The 18,279-nt window shown below is 43.7% G+C and overlaps 1 protein-coding gene across 1 annotated transcript; it reads left to right on the forward strand.

The window, feature by feature from the left end:
• Positions 1–3,464, forward strand: LOC119367125 (IAA-amino acid hydrolase ILR1-like 8). Its single transcript, XM_037632732.1, has 5 exons — positions 1–373; positions 1,671–1,801; positions 2,139–2,453; positions 2,563–2,691; positions 2,803–3,464. The coding sequence occupies exons 1-5, from the start codon at positions 25–27 to the stop codon at positions 3,166–3,168; spliced, it is 1,290 nt and encodes a 429-aa protein (XP_037488629.1). The 5' UTR covers positions 1–24; the 3' UTR covers positions 3,169–3,464.
• The last annotated feature ends 14,815 nt before the right edge of the window (positions 3,465–18,279 follow it).

The raw sequence follows: 18,279 nt of genomic DNA on the forward strand, positions 1-18,279 counted from the left end.
CGAGCAGTTTTCGGTCACGTTCGCATGGCTTGGCTTTCGGCTCATCTCGTCGCCTTGTTCCTCCTCTTCCTCTCACATCTCGCGACCACCTCATCGGCGACTACTCGGCTGGGAGCCGATCTCCTGGGCGCGGCGCGTGCACCTCCGTTCGAGTCGTGGCTGCGCGGCCTGCGTCGGCGCATCCACCAGCACCCGGAGCTGGCCTTCCAAGAGCACCGCACAAGCGAGCTCGTGCGCGCCGAGCTTGACGCGCTCGGCATCCCTTATGTCTGGCCCGTCGCCCAGACCGGCGTCGTGGCGACCATCTCCGGAGGCGGCGGCGTGGGCTTCGGGCCAGTCGTCGCGCTCCGGGCCGACATGGACGCGCTCCCCCCTGCAGGTCGGTTGTCATACTCTGCATTTCCCTCGTCAGTCGTCACTAACCATTGTTAGGACTGCTTTATTTGTTCCTTATATGAACCCGTATGGTCCCAACATAATTCTTTTTCTTGGAAAAGACAAGTACAGAAAACTAATTAGAGTAATTAGGACAGGATGTGAATGTTAATTCTTTTTCAGGAATAATTGTGAATGATAATGCATGGTTGTTATGAAATGAGAATTAACTAACACGCAATTCTCTAATCCGAATGAATATCCTCCAACCACAGTGTTGTAGAACCATTAGCTGGTGCTGCAATTTCTTTTGTCCTTGTGATGCTGAAAGGTCACCTTGTGATACTCACAGGTTGCTCAGGAATCTTAGTTTCTGTTATACGTCTACATCTCTTTCTTTGAATTCGCACCAATGTGGGTTTAATTCCGTCGTTTTATCTAAGAAAAATATCAAATGTGTTGCAATCATGAGGATCACTGCTGCAGCCAACCAAAACTTTTGCCATCACCGATTAATTATTGTTTGTTTGTTTGTTTGTTTGTTGTGCTGCATTATGAAACTTAACCACATAAGAAACACAGAATGTGGCTTTAGTGACACAAAGTGGATAGATCAGCAGCTACATGAGGCGAAACGGAAATTATTAGGTTATGAAAATATTAACCTACTTGATATGATTTTTTGGATTGTACAGTCGTAGCTGCACAACATCAATCATTGGTCCAATCAAAATACGGCATGTTCTATGTGCAGCTTGCAAAAAACAGAACTCAATCAACAAGGACCTATCTTGTATAGAGTAATCAAAACTCTTGCTGTCAAGTGTGCTGCAATCATGTGACCATCGCGGCAGGCAAACAAAATTCTTGTTGTCACCGACTAATTATTGTTTGTTTGTTATGCTGCACCATATCATGAAACCTAACTACATAGGAAACACAGAATGTCGCTTTAGGGACACAAAGCGGATAGATCAGCGCCTACAATGAGACGAAACGGAAAATATTTTTCCATTATAGGTAGTAATTGGCCCGTATTCCGGAAAATTAACCTATTTGATATGAAATTTTGTTTTGGATTGTACGTTGTAAGCTGCAAGACAATCGACATCAAGCATTGGTCCAACCAAATATGACATGTTCTATGTGCAGCTTGCACAAAACAGAATTCAATCAACAAGAACCTAGCTTGTATCCGAGAATAATCTAGTTAACCTTTGCTGTACAGTGGTTTATTAATTTGTTAGTAAATAGTGATGGCATTTGATTGACAATGGTATGTACGGTGGTCCTTGGGCAGGAATTGGTTGATTGGGAGTACAAGAGCCTCGAAAGTGGCAAGATGCATGCTTGTGGACATGATGCCCATGTGACAATGCTTCTAGGAGCTGCCAAGCTACTTCAATCTCAGAAAGAAGATTTAAAGGTAGTTAAAAAGACATACTGCACTGATCATACTCTTAATTTTAATGTGGTAAAATTCAGAGGATTATTACAGTACATGTAACATCATATTTGTGTTGGAAATAGTAAGCAATGCTCTTTTGTCAGTCCAAACAATTTGCTATATAGTTCCATTTCAGTGCTTCTGGGCACCAGGGCTCAACATTATAACTCAGTCAGTTCAGCATATAACTAATACTCTTAATAATATGATGTATCATAATGTGCATCCAAAATAATTCAGTTTGAGGTGCATTCAAATTTGTACTACTGAGAGTGAGAAAACAGTATAATATGTGTCGTTGTTGCTTGACCTTCAGGGTACTGTCAAGCTTGTATTCCAGCCTGCTGAAGAGGGCTACGCCGGGGCTTACTACATTTTAAAGGAGGGTGTCCTCGATGATGTCTCCGCCATTTTCGGCTTGCATGTCTTCCCACATCTTCCTGTAGGGGTCGTCGCATCAAGGCCTGGTCCATTCCTTGCAGCTGCAGCTCGGTTTACCGCAACGATCACGGGAAAAGGTGGGCATGCCGGTAACCCTCACGATGCCGTTGATCCTGTCATTGCTGCTTCCTCCGCCATTCTCAGCCTTCAGCAACTGGTCGCCCGTGAAACCGATCCACTCGAGTCAGCTGTAAGTTATTAATATGTCTAGCATATATATTCAGAGGTGGCCAGGCCCCCATTAATCTGCTTATGAAACCTTGGGTAGTATAACTTTGTCGATGATGTACTACTTTCAGGTGGTGTCTGTTACACAGCTGAGAGGAGGTGATGCTTACAATGTAATTCCCGAATCTGCGTCGTTTGGCGGCACCTTTCGGAGCATGACAGATGAAGGCCTGTCATATCTAATGAAAAGGGTGAAAGAGGTAGGACAAATTATAACACCCCATGCATTCACTCCTATCTCAAGTTTCCAGTCAATTCTTTTCGTCGACCATTTGACATGAGGTACTGACAACCTGATGCCTCTTTGGAATATCATAGAGGCCCAGGCTGCCGTGCACCGCTGCACAGCCATTGTTGACTTCATGGAGGAGAAGCTAAAGCATTACCCAGCCACCGTCAACGATGAAGAGATGTATGACCATTCCAAGGAAGTGGCGGAGGCCATGCTCGGGGAAGCTAATGTGAAGGTGGCTCCCCGGAGCATGGGCGGCGAGGAGTTCGCGTTCTACGCGCAGAGAGCGGCGGGCGCATTCTTCTTCATCGGTGTAGGTAATGAGACCACCATGGATATGGTTCGTCTGGTGCACTCCCCGCATTTCGTCCTCGATGAGGATGTTCTTCCTATTGGAGCTGCGTTTCATGCTGCGGTTGCCATTGAGTACCTGAACCGAGCATGAGTGAAGGTCCGTTCTTGGATTATGTAGTGGAAATCCTTTGATGTGTGATCCATACACTTGTCTATTGAAATGAAAGACGACAAACCCGTATAGTGTTAGATATTCAGAATGGTCTTCATTTGCTTGATTGGACGCTATGTGTGTGTGTGTGTGTGTGTGTGTGAGAGAGAGAGAGAGAGAGAGAGAGAGAGAGAGAGAGATGATCTTCATATGTAGCATGCATGATAATTAAAACTGTCCAGTAATTTAAGTGTAGTCGTTTGTGATTTTCTACATTTGGAATATATTTTTTTTGAGACCAGATATGACAGCCGCATGTATATATTCACTAAGTTAGAAGGAGATTTGTGGCACAAAAAGTAGCAACACAACCATATAGTGCTGGCCAGCTAACTAAAGTTCATGTGTCCTTGGCGCCCAAGTCTTAATGGTGGAGACAATTGCCATACAGCCGTCACCGTTCTGGTGTGGTTGTCGAGGCCGACACAGCTGTCATAGGACCATGTGTCTGGGTTTGGTCCTATGGATTGATAGCTTGATCTATTTCGGCGGGTTTTGTCGGCTCAGTGCTCCGCCCTACTTGGCGGTGTCCATGATGACACAATTCAATTGGCATCCTTGTCAGGGGTGTGTCCCATGTCAACTATTTAGGTCCTCACCAGTTGAGATGAACAGAACAACTCATGCGGCTCTTCAATACCACCAAGTTCCTATAGAGGAACATCATGATGAGAAAACTGCAACTAGAGACGATGACGAATTAGAAATGTCTTGATATAAGGTTTTATCAAGACTACCTGTTGACTGTGTTTGTTTCAGTTTATTCTGTTTCAAATTATTAAAAAATCCAGATCATTTGCTTAAAGTTGTGATCAATTTCCTTTTTAAAAGAGCCCTCGCAGAATGGTAAAAGAAATATAATTTTCCCTACGAAGGGATCGTCTAGGTTTGTGTACACCTCTTACATGTTGACGGCTTGTACAATTTGGTCGTGATGCGTAGCGGACTATGAACATCACCACGAGCTTACTGCCAAGACCCCAAGCTCCACTGACCGATGGCTCAGGCACCCGCAAAAGCCATACAAACCGAGGTGGCTCAACTCCTTGATGAGCTCTCTTTCAGTACGCATGAGGATTGGCTATACCTGAGGAATGGTCATTTCATGTACTTAGCAATGAACGCTTGGAAGTTGCAACTCGAAGGAACAGGTGGCAACTCGGAAGACAAGGATCAGGAAGCATGGAGAACTCTAGATACCAAAGGAAGTAAGCCCCTGGACAACACAGAAGCAAGCCCCAGCCTTGGTTCCGGAAAATGTGACAGACGCTCCTACACACCATGGAGGCAAACCTGGTCGGTTTGCACGTTGCTCAATGCCTTGGAGTCAAACCCGACACCTGAAATCAGGCTCGGAGACTCCGCGAAACTCCGGATTAATCCCATACCTCTAGCAATGCTTGCAAGCATGAGAATGGGAGGTCTTGTAGGAGCTTAGTCAAATAGGCCACACTAGCTATCGTGGCCATTTGTTATTCGCTTTCCCCCGTCCGTCCGTGGAGATCGGCCAGAACTTTTTGCCGAGCGTAGAACACCCCCATCATCTCGGAATCGAAGGGAACTAAAAGGAATTGAGAGGGATTAAATCCCTCGAAAGTCAAAATCATCCTAAAAATCCACAATCCTCTTGTGGAGGTGATTAACCAAACATGGCCTAAGTGCTATAATCAGGTAAACTGATCTGTGCTAAGAGGTTCCACACTTCACACCTGAAGACTAAAAGGGATTACTTCAGCACAATCAAACATGCCAGTGCTCATATGTACCCAGTGACTAAATTGATATGTCATGAACGAACAAAGCTACAAACTACTTCGGACATCCTTAAAACACTTTGTTCGCAAGGCAAGACGAAATAATTAACTTACAAATCTGCTGTTGCTGTTTATAAAAGCTGAACAAAACTATTACCATAGCTGCTGCCGTATATATATTTAGTTTAACCCTGCCATTAATTAGGCTTTACACACTATAGAAGTAGAAATTCCGTTTGCAACACAAACCAAGAAATTGTAGAAGAAGTTGATGAAACATATATATGGTCACAAAAATGAAACTGTGGCAGCTGGATTCGCCGTCGCCGCCCAATGTTTGATTTCAGTCGTCAACTCGTCGAGCACCGAGTATCCCCCCTTGGCAAACACGACACGTACCGACTCGACCACCAGCGCGCCGGCAAGCAACCACTGGAGCAGCTTCCTCTGCACGTTGGCCCCCTCGTACTGCTCCACGCTCAAATCCCTCAGCCTCTCCCCCAAGCACGGCACCGGCACGTTCGGCACATCCACGGCGACATCCTGGTCATCCAGGAGGACACTGTTCCTGTCGTCGCCGAGTTTGAGCGACAGAGCGGTCAGGTTGGGCGTCTGCTGCAGGATTCCGGCCACCGCGAGGACGACACCCTGATGCTTGCAAAGGCTTGCCAGCTCGAGCCTCGTTACGTTGTGGAACAGAGGGAACCGAGCGAAGAAATCATCGTAGTCGGATCTGGACTGCTTGTCGGGCCAGCCGAGTTGGAGGTGCGCGGCGTTCGCGAACAGGAGCAGGAACTCTCGGAGCGTCTCAAAGTCGATCCTCCTGCCGCAGACGTGAATCTTGGCCGAAACGATTCTTCCTGGCGCGCCGCCGACGAGCGTGAACCGAGACGCGTCGGGCCGCCGGCCTCTGTACTCGAACTCTCGTGTCTCCGACAAGCCCAGGGTGATGCTACGGAAGCGTTGGCAGCAGCGCAAGGCGAAGCTCCGGAGGCGCGTTTCTGGCGGCACGGTGATGTTGGTGATCCTGTCGCAGGCTTCGAGCGTCAGGTCGGCGAGGCGCGGGCAGCCCGAAATCAGCCACTGGATTTCTCCACCGGAACTGGCATAACTGATGTTGCTGAGAGCCAGCGTCTCCAGGGACGGGAGATGGATGGTGGATGGCAGTTCGAGCGTCCAGCAGGAGGAGAGGTGCAGTGCTCGCAGGCCGCCAACAAGCTATCCACAACGATGGAAATCAATCCTACTGGCAACGCCTCGCCGCGGAATCACATCTTTTTCGCCCTCTCCTCTCCTCTCCGTCGCCCAAGCCCCAAATCCAAGTCGCACGCGCACCCCCGCACGCGGATGAATGGCTATCTCTAGTATATATAGAGGTGGTCTCAAACGAGGAGGCCGCGGATCAGTGAGGTGGCACAAAGCCAAACCCCCGATGGATCGACGGTGGGCATCCCTAGGCCGTTTTTAATGACCCCGTTAGCCATGCTCGTGAGGCCGTCCGTTTCACATTTGATCTGAACAAATACACCAGTTAATTAGTACTGGCCCAACTGTCCGGCTACCTTGAGCTAATTCACTACTCTGAGCTGTCATTGGGAACTGCTATAGCTTCCTTTGTTTACTGACTGGTGTTGGGAGGTTGCTCAAAATCAGCACACTGGACAGAGTTTTTATATAGTGCTCCCGGTGTCACTAGTGTTCCGCATGTATGATTCTCTGCAGACATCTTTCGCCCATTTTCCGCGTCATGAAAAATGAGACGGCCTTTAGTTGCATCATTTCTTGTGCCAAATTCGAAATCAATTGCTGCCCAAAAATTTATGATGTTTGAGGGCACATGATAAACAATAAGCGGTAGCTTCCCAAAAATCCATAGAAAGGGAGATTTGGAAATTGAAGTCTTTTGCTTTGCAAGGCACCTTGAAGAGACCTTCTTACAACAGGGCACCTTGAAGAGAACAAGGAGCAGTGAGGTGGGTAAGCCGGACCCCTGATGGGCATCCCTAGGGCCATATATAATGATTATGATCCTCTTCGTTATCGTTACGACTATTACGTGGCATGTGTTTCTTACTCGCAACTTTTACAATCCCCTCTTCAAATAACTCTGGTTTTTAAGCAAACATTCCAAGTGATTAGTTCGATGATGTCGAAAAAAAGACGAGCTCAGTTGTTCTGGAGTTAGTTGTTTTTTATGTTTCTAACTGTACAAGCCAATCTATTTACTTTTATACAAGCATTATAAAAGTATAATGCTTTTTATGCCTATGGATAGTTGTTTCTAGCTGAGTATGCTTGCTTGAGTTTACAAGCAAATGAATCTGTTAACGTATCCATCCATCCATAGGCATGGATCCTCAATCAAAGGACAAACTAGAACAGATACATATGTGATCAACAAGTCCTTTATTTCCATCGAAACATTGGTTTTTATTGCATATTTCAAAAAACATACAAACCTTATACATACATTTATCCACATGTCCATAAAAATGATGCTACCAGTACGCTCGTGGCTCTAAAGATTACAACAATGATGTACAACAAGATAAAACATCCTTGAAACAAGATGTCGTGGTGCTCCAGCAACATATTGCTTCCACAACCCATCCAGAGCTCGCATTGACAAGATGGCTACTGGATGCTCAATCTCTATTTGGTTGACTCAAAACAACAACAAAAAAAGGGCACCAAAGCCAGCACTAGAGGTTTGTACCAAAAGACTCCCTCACTAACTGACACTACAGGTTTGAAAAACTGGTGCAAAAAAGTTGGCAACCAAGCTTTGTCTTCGTCAGTATGGTGACGAGGGCAAAAAGTTGCTGTTGCGACCGGTCGCTCCATAAGAACCTCAATTGCTGCAGTAGAAGCATGGCACAGAGTGGGCCCATATGATGGTTGATGGATTTGAGCTCAAATGTCACACCTTTCTAATAGCTCATCGCTCCTTGCAGGATACCCACTATTCCTTGCATTTGTCAATTGACCGGTCGCACCACTACCTTCAAAAGCTCCCATTGCTGTGGAAAGCAGCCAATGCATCCACGGAGGAGGTCGAGGAACTCAAATACAGAATTGGTCCTTCCGCGAGGAGAAGTCGGTCGGTGAGATCAGATGAACCAGCCGACCAGAGACATGTGTTCATCAGCTCTGAGCTAATTGTCAATGTCCTACAGCACAAAGTAGAAGATTTTCACCAGATTATGGGGAATCGCTAGCTGGGCATGATGGATGCACTCTAAAACTATTTGTATAAGGCTTTTGTTTGTTATTTCAGAACAAACTGATGCTGGGTGCTTATTCATACATTTTAGAAAGTACAAACTTGACATCTTTTACCAAGCAACCTTGTACTCCCTCCGTTCCTAAATATTTAGGAACAGAGGGGATACAAGCTGAAAAAGAACCTATTTGGCATGTTAGATGATGATAACCTCAGGAAATGGAGTCCTCACCGATCTAAAGATCATGCAATGGATGCACGGCCACCGCCTTCCTCGACAGCGACGACAGGATCCTCTAATCGAGCTTTGGGGTAGGCCGGTTGGGCGGCTTCTTCGCTCATCCTGCAATCAGAATGAATCAAACCTCGGACGAAACAATAACCTGAATGGTAAAATGAAACAGCATGTTCATTTCATTAAACTCTCAAAGAATCCGGCTAAATTCCGAATGTCAAAAAGTTCTTGTTTCCTATCAGATTAAACACTACCAAGTACCAACTATAGAGTTCAGACACGCCCATGCACTCAGGATTCTGCCAAACAAGACAAATGTCTGTAGACCAGAGCTCCACCGGCAAAAGTTAGTGTAAAAACTTGAGCCTATTGCTTCAGCCTATCCAGAAGGTTAAGACTATCAATATAACACATAAGCATAAGAAGATAGCAGTTATATTTTGTGTTGGAAGTCTACCTTGACTCTGAAACTGAATGAAAAAAGCAATGACTTTCCCCACTCAAAACTAATGCAGAAGATCTCATCTTGCAAAACACTAAACGTAATGGAAAAGGGAATTCTAGCTCCAAAACATTAACTGCAGAATAACTATCCCTTCGATCTCCTACAGGAAATCAGTATGCAGATCCATCGACAGCAAGAGACCTGAGCGTTCGTGTAAAATATATAGAGATAGAGGGTAGGCATGAAAGGTCGGAAAATGCAATGAAGCCTGATGCTCAACATAAGAAGAATGCCTTGACTACAAAAGGACCTGGTGATCAAACACCATCTACCTCTTCACAAGGAAAAGGTTTAGGGGTTGCACACAGTGCAGATGAACCCCAAAACTTTTGACCGGTGAGGGAGTTAAACATCATTCACGCAACAAAATGTTTCAATATGGTTATGGAATTACAATAAACAAATGTCACTGAAAGAATCCAAGTAAACTTTCCTCCTTCATATAAAATCAATAATTAATTATAAATAGAGTAAAATGTCCCTATGACTAGCAGTGCTTCTCTACATATTACAATAGTGCACGGATGTCAGAATCAAACATTCATGACTTGAACATTATTGTGTGTACTTCTTCTCCTTCACTGGTCATCTAATGACAAAATATATGTTTTGACAACACGATAAAGAAAAGATTTGTGATGCTCATTCCGGTTCTGCTACCGTATCTATGCATTATGCTAGATGAACATGTAAATACCTAGCAAGGCTCCCGTTCTTTTCCTGGGTTGCAACCACTTATTTGTCCTTTTTCAACATATAATTGAGTCACTTAAATTTATTTCGCTAGCGAACAATAAATACTACTATGACTATGCAGAAGTGCAGTTTAGAGTACAATCTCAAAGTCTTTGAGAAAAGAATGGAGAGAGCAACATTTGAAGAACAGGAAGTTTGCAGTCTAGTTTTTTTGGATGATAGCAGTGCTGCTCTCTACGGTCTAGTTACATGAGACGACACACCAGATTTAATTTATCATTAACACTAACACAAGACAAGTGCAATCCTTGTAAGAACTGATCCATGCAAGACCAAAGCAACAACAAATAAATTATCTCGGGAGCACACAATGCCCATGATGTACTGCTGCACAGTAATGAAGTTTACCACCATCAATGGCCATGTGGGCACACTGAGAATGAGAGAGAAGAGGAGAGGAAGCATCAGCTTACCTCAGCCATGGTCGAAGAAGAACTGGCCACCGGTGGGGCGTTGGAGTTAACGCTAGCGCGGGCAAACGGAGTCGCTGGTGATGTTGTCCACCACGCACACCACACAGCGGTTACTTATGTTAAACCTATAGAGCTAGATGCAACAGCATGTTCAGCGCTCAAGTCGAAACTAACACGACAACATGAAAATGCTAGAGTTGAAGCTAAGCTGCACAAGTGCTCAAGTCGAAAGTAACACAATAGTAGGAAAATGCTAGAGTTGAAACTAACAAGCAACAGGAAAATGCTAGCCTCAGGAACTGGAGTCCTCACCGATCTAAAGATCGTGCAAAGGATGTGCGGCCACCGCCTCCTCGACAGCGACGACAGGATCCCCTAATTGAGCTTCGGGGCAGGCCGGCTGGGAAGCTGCTTCGCTCATCCTACAATCAGAATGAATCAGACCTCGGAAGAAAGAATAACAAGAATGGTAAAATGAAACAGCATGTACGTTTCTTTAAACTCTCAAAGAATCCAGCTAAAAGCCAATGTCAAACAGTTATTTTTTCACTCGGATTAAACACTACCAAATACCAACTACAGAGTTCAGATACACCCGTGCACTCAGGATTCAGCCAAATGTCCATAAGACCAGAGAGCTCCACCGAAAATTAGGAAGTGTAGTAAACCATGAGCCTATTCCAGCAACCTATCCAGAAGGTTAAGACCCGCAATATAACACAAAAGCATCAGATCATAGCAGTTATAGTACGTGCCGGGGGTCTACCTTGACTCTGAAACTGAAGGAAAAAGCAATGACCTTCCCAACTCGAAACTAATGTAGAAGATCTCATCTTGCGAAACACTAATCGGAAATGGAAGGGGAAAGGCAGCTCCAAAATATTAACTGGAGCATAACTATTCCTTGGATCTCCTACAGGAAATCAGTATGCAGATCCCTCGACAGCAAAAGACCACAACGTTCATGCAAAATCTATAGACGGTAGGCATGAAAGGCCAGAAAATTCAATGAAGCCTGATGCTGAACATAAGATTAATGCCTTGACTAAAAACATATCTGATAGTCACACCATCTACCTCTTCACAAGGAAAAGGATTAGAGGTTGGAGCGGTGCAGATGAACCTCCATTACTTTTAACCGACGAGGGAGTCAAACATCATTCATGCAACAAAATGTTTAAAAATGGCTATGGAACTACAACCAACAAATGGCAATGGAAGGATCTACGTAAAGTTTACTCTTTCATATAAACCAAGAACTTCATACAAACAGAATAAATTGTCCCTATCACCAGCAGTGCACCAATCCTACAAGTTGACAGTGTTTGACCTTGCAACAAATCAAATTAAATGATTGATGTGTTTGCTCCTCTACAAATTAAATCAGTGCATGGATCACAGAATCAAACATTCATGACTTGCACATTCCTGTGTGTATTTCTTCTTCACCGGCCATCTAATGGCAAAGTACATGTTTTAATAACATGAGCAACAAAAGATTTGTGTATGCTCACTCCAGTTCTGCTACCGTATCTATGTATCATGCATTCATGCTAGATGAACATGGGTTGCAGCAACTTATTTGTCCTGTGTCAACATATAATTGAGTCACTTAAATTTATTTCACTAGCAAACGATAAATACTACTAATGGGTTCTCAAGGCTCATTAGTCACCTTCCTCTGGTCAAAACAGAAGCAACTAATGACGTCTCAACTCTAAAGGCTCTCAAGAAGCTATAAGAAACCGTGGTCACCTTTCACTGCTAGAGGCAATTCTTTCTTGCATTCAATGACTTGAATGACAACGAAGAACACCCCGGGGGTGGTAATAGAACCCAGGCATCTTACCGGAGTGAGTCATTGTTCTGGGTTCCCACAAATAGCGATTCACATGCCTGCAGGAGAATTACCAGCTTCGGAAGGGTCTTCAACAACCATGATTTTATTTTAGCCTTATTTCTTCAGGGATCTCTGAATTTTTGCCAAGATTTTTCTTCACTATCAAGCACAAAACACACGTCAAGTCATCAATTGTTTATTACATGAAAAATCATAGGAATGTGGAGAAGATATAAGAAGACAAGTCACATGCAACAAACCACTCATAAATCTGGTAAAGCAACCTGTGCCATTAGTTAAAAATGTAGTCTACACCTTAGCTAGAAATACATGCAACAATCAAGGGAGAATCAATATCATCAACAACCATTTTGTCGATTCTAAGCATTATCATGAATTCATCCTATCTATTAAGTCTCATACAACTCAAACAGCAAGGATTCAGACATAGGTCACAGTTGAGCCAAAGGTATGAACTGGATCATGCAACTTTGCTAGATTATTAAAAAAATGCAACTTTGCTAAAAAAACACACTTCATACGAGCAGACCCAGGTTAACAAAAAATTCTTCAAATGGCATCTATACAGGATTTCATTGTAGAAAATAATGCGAATTCGCTAAAAATCAATAGCAGATTGCTCAAAGATAAACCGCACTTCATGCGAGCAGACCAAGGTTAACAAAAAATTCTTCAAATAGCATATATACATGATTACAGGGTAACCAGCAAAGCATGCAGACAGAGTTCTTGACTAGAGTAAATATTCGCAGTTTATCATCATCAAGAACTAAACAAAAGTCCTTCCTCTATCAGGATTTCTCTAAACATGAAAAAAAGCTAAGATGGTAACATAGCAGCAACTCACACAGGAAACATTTAGCCCTGTATTTCCCGGCCCAAATGTAGACAACAAAACGGAGTGTTCAAAGACAGAAACAGAGCAGTTGGAAATGATTTGATTTGCAGCAGTAGGGTACCTAACCAAACCACTCAACATTGCATCTTACACGTAGTCACGAACAATCAAGTTACCATTTCCAAAAACAGCACTGGTATTGCATAGCACACCTTAGTGATACACTAACAAAATAGAAGAGTTCAATGATCAAACTACCTCCAGAACATTTCTTCTTCAACAAAGAAAGGCATCCATATCTTGACGAAGCAGGCTGAGATTGCAATAGACCAGGGCAGTGTGTATTAGATGTCTTCACCAAAGATTGAAGCTTTGCACGGCCACGCTTCTGCTTCCTACAAGTTTTTGGTGAACCATTACTCACACGATCACTGTTACTTCCATCCTATAGCTCAGGGAAGCTGTTCATATTCAGAAACATTCTTGATAAACACAAAAAAAGGATATAGCATGCTGACAGACAACTTTTCTAAATTGTAAACCAATGTTTTAAATAGCGGGCTATGAAAATAGCGGCGGAGCTATAACGGGCTAAAGCTGGCTATAGCGGGCTATTTGTGAAGGCGGACATTTAGCGGCAGCCCACTGAAAAGGCTATAGCGGAGCTATAGCGGGTTATAGCGGATCTATAGTCGGCTATTTAAAACTATTCTGTAAACCAAGGCTACTCGAGCTGCATATTAAACATAAGTGCTAGGTCCACCATTCACTTGTTTTGTAATCTTCTTACGAGATAAACTCATTTCACATAATGATTCTTTAGAGCTTACTCAAGAATGTTGCTAGAAATATACTGCTAACTTGATGTAGAAGATCTCTAGGCTCATACTGTACCTACTAACCGGATAACTTCACGGCAACAAAGCTAAGCTCTAGTATACTAGCGGTCCCTTTTGCTCTACTCCGCCATCCACATAGTTACTGCATGCTAGCTGGGATGATAGCCAGGTCAGAGGGATACATCATAATTAAACACTAAAATATTGATGGCGTGGATGATTCCTCGACAACGACACTTCATTACCCGACTCCGCCATAATTAACAGAACAAAAAGAAATCATACATGACAAGTTGATGTCCACGGTCTTCTTGCAATTGATTTTGTGCGAGGGAAACATCAAAACCTTGTTTTGGCAGACTACATGGCGCTTGAAATGTCCTGAAGATATGAAAGAATTAGCTATACTATCTAGGATTAGCATCCAACAAGCATTTGACTTTTAGGTTAAAGTCACCACTTGCAACCTACAAATGCGTAGTTCGATCACTTGAGATTGTCAAGGCTTACCCATTGGCAACATCGTACTGCTTGGCCAACACGGGAAAGGTTGGGAACTAGCTGCACACAAAACTAGCATAACTATTGTAGGCTCTAGAAGATGACTAGCTAAACAAAGTATGCAAGATGCTGAAATACTAAACTCTGTCGACCATCATGCTCACTTAATGTACACAAGACTTTGTTTTGGGAAATAGCAGGTTGGAATGGTTCACCCACCATTCCTTGATGCTCCAGAAACTCCGCTCCTTCAATGACTCATCCCTGGAAAAGAGAACATATTATTATCACCAGCTATTGCTTTTGGGCATCAAGAAGCTCCCTCACAAGCAAATTTAATTGAGAAAAAGAAAACAAGCTGTCACATTTCTTTTTGGTAGCAAATATAATCATAATCTAAAGAACTAACGACGCGTTTGGTTGCTGCCCAGGTAACGTAATGGGTTCCACAATAAGAAAGCGCTGCTTCCGATTCTTTTTTACAGGATACTGGCTTTGTTTGGTTTGCTTGGTGGCATCCGGTTTGCTAATCACTGTCCGCTCGACTATTTTCGACTTTGTGAAGCCGCGTATCGGAAACCGCTGCTTCGAAAAACGCGGTACGCGAACCAAACACAATCTACTGTTTCGGAAAGCACAGGGATCGGAAACTGCAACACTTTCGCCGAACCAAACGGGTCGTAAAGCTTTCACCACTCTATGTGAAAATAATAATGCTAGTAATATTCTACTCAGGCAACACAGAACTTAAAAACCATGCATAACTGGTGAAACTTGCATCAAAATGGCAGGTTTGCCAGAAACAGATTGCTTGCAATATTCCTTTTTTCTTCTATGGTTTATATATAAAAGTGTGCCTGATAAGGCAAGTCCTTGATGAAGTCACCTAATGGATTCTCAAGGCTCGTTGGTCACCTTTGGTGAAAACAGAAGAAACTAATGAAGTCACAACTCCAAAGGCTCGCAAGAAGCTACAACAAACAATGGTCACCTTTCACTGCTGGAGGCAATTATTTATTGTATTCATTGATTTGAAGTACAACAAAGAACACCACGAATCATATACCTCCGTCACTTAGACACGAACATGAGCGGTGACTGATTCCTGCACTAGATAGGCCAATCTCTACTGACAATGTAACATGGAGTTCATGCAACTATTAGCAACATCGGCCTGCCAGCACATCTCCCTATTTATGAACCCATACTTATAATAAAATATATCAAACATGACGTGATTCTCATGTAATGACTAAAGTAATTTTTTTCTTCACAAAGCCAGAAAGGCAAGCACAAATACCAAGCAGAAGACCATACAATAATCATGTTCCCTTGGAGCTACCTATCAATCTACGATGCTCAGACCAAGCGGAATGGACCAAATACTCCTTTTTCTCAAAACAAGCAGAGTTGGTGGTTATCTCAAGAGGAAAAAATGATGCAAGATTTGCAAGATTAATAGGAGTAATAATCCAACAACCCTCGTCCAGTAGAAAAGGAGAAAAGGAGGAAACGGACGGGCAGTATTGTCCCAAAAAAGCAACATCAACAATCATGAACCAGATTAAAGCAACCTTAGCAGGCAAGATTGCAAATTTATTCCTTTATGTACACATGGACAAAATAATTCTAACATCATAGCTTCGTAGTCAGTACCAAAAACTCCAACATAGAGGAGCATCTCATTCTCCAAAATACAAGCAGTAATAAATACACCGAAGTCAATAACCATGTGGGAACACTAACGTTGCCATGACGCAGTTGGCCAGCATAAAATTTTCCATGGCTCGATAGCCATGGGAACAGAGAGCATGAGAGAGAGAGCAGAGGGGAACCAACAACTTACTGATGCTGGAGCTGAAGAAGAAACGGATGCAGGAGGGGCAGGGCAGGAGGCGTCAGAGTGAGCGCCGAAGCAGGTAGAGCTGCTTCGCCGGCAAAACTTGTGCCAAACAACATCGTCTCCACACCATGTCTCCATTGGCTAGGTCTCACATGGGCCGGCCTGAGGAAACCACATCAGGGAATAAGGCAGCAATGCACTAGGCATGGTATTGCCATTAAGCCTCCTGTTAGCATCATAATATAAATAGTCAGAACACCTAATGGTATCATGGCTCATGTGGAACAGATCATGAATGGGGAAAACCTTCAGAATATAATTCTTTCATGGTACAGTAGTACAATTAGAGAACTTACAAGCTGGGTATTTCACCAGAGAAGTGGTTGCTGTAGAGAACTAGAGAGCAAGGGCCCTAAGTATTGTTTGCTTGCTAAGGCTGTTAGGGTTCGCCCATTGATGTTGTTGTTCTGAAGTAGACTATAGCCAATTTGAGAGAGAGAAGAAACGGTAAGATATCTTCCTCCTTCCTAAAAGAAACATGTTTTCTTAACATATACTTCCTCCGTCACAAAATAAGTGTCTCTGCTTTAGTACAAAGTTTGTACAAAGTTAAGACACTTATTTTGGGTTCGGAGGGAGTACATCGCTAGAGAAACTTACATTGTCCCAAGATTGGTCAAATTCCGAATGCTTGGGGAGAACAGTCCAGAGAGCTCCATAGGCGATGGGGGGAGTCCATATCAATAACCGAAGAGGAACTGGCCACGAGCTCAATGGACGGCGAATTCTTCTCAGACCAATGTGAGCCATCATTGTCCACGAGCTGCACCTGCACGCGCAACCTTCCTTATCAGCAAATCCAAAACAACCAAAGCAAGCGAGGTTTAGTTTTGGTAAATTACTGCACATGCACGTGTAACCTTCCTTATCAACAAATCCAAAATAACCAAAGCAAGCAAAGTTTAATTTTGGTAAATTACTCTAACAACCAATAGACTGACTAGTAAACAACTTGTTTGCTAACAAATTCGATTGAAGTGTTTTTATTCCCTATTGTTTGACCTTTAAATCATATCTGACCAATAGCACAAGGGAATGAACACCAAAATAGCATAAATTATATATGCTAATTTAGGGCCATTGCAACAAATTCGGGGACTGGTGAGAGACTCCATATAAATGAAAAGTTTGAGTAATCACGCTTAGAGAACTCTCAATTAATGTGTTTGATATACTAGTCACAGTAAAAAAACGATTAGATCGGTAGACAATCCTCCTGGGACCCAACCACATTATTAGATATTATTAACATGTCTTCTTATCAGTTCGAAGCAACAAAATCAACAACCTAATACTAACATGCAACGTGAAAGCGCTTTTGGTTCGTTGCACACTGATTGAACAACACAATATGATTACTCCCATCATATGCAAACCCAAAAACTGCCAAATAATCTAATCAAACATGGATTAATAACAGATATGGATGCTACCCTGTTTTTCTGCAGAGTTAGTGGTTGTCTCAAGAGAAAGAAATGATGGAGAAGTTGCAAGGTTACTAAAAACAATAATCCAACAAGCCTCATCGAGTCAGAAAATGAGTAAACAAACAGGAAGTGTTGTCTCAAAATGTGGCATCGACGAACATGGTGTCGGTGCGGGGACGACACCTATGGGATCACGAGAATCCCTACTACGGTTGCGGGGCGCGGGGTTGCGAGAAGGGCGGATCAAACAGATAGCACACGGGTTCTTTATTCAGGTTCAGGCCGTGAGGATGCGTAAAACCCTACTCCTGCTCTGGTGGTTTGTTTATCTGTGTTCTCAGGCTAGCAATGGGGCATGAAGAGCTCCAAAAAGTCGAATCCCCCTCCTGGTCACCTTGGGCCTCCTTTTATAGGGAAAGGGGTTGCCACAGTGGCACACAGGAGGTGGAAAGGGCACAGTGATACGAGTTTATCCCTCGCATTATATGACAAGGTGCATTTAATGCGTCTTGCTTAGGTGTCCTTGCTTTATCGGGGACGGGGGAGAACCCAGTCTTGTCCATCGCCGCTCCCTTTCGCATCGACACGCGCCCTGGCCAGCGGTGCCCGTGGCGCCATGTAGGCAGGCAGGCAGCTGAGGTGGCGCAGCAGTGGGTCTCCACGAAGATCTGCCCGCCGCCACGCAGGTGCCTGCCCAACTGGTTGGGTCAGCAGCTGCATGCGAACGGTGGTAGAGGTTGGAATTGGCGTGGGCCTGATGGTGGCCCTACGGGTGTCCTTGGCAAGGGCCTCACCG

This window comes from Triticum dicoccoides, chromosome 2B, assembly GCF_002162155.2.
Source record: "Triticum dicoccoides isolate Atlit2015 ecotype Zavitan chromosome 2B, WEW_v2.0, whole genome shotgun sequence".
Lineage (NCBI taxonomy): Eukaryota > Viridiplantae > Streptophyta > Magnoliopsida > Poales > Poaceae > Triticum > Triticum dicoccoides.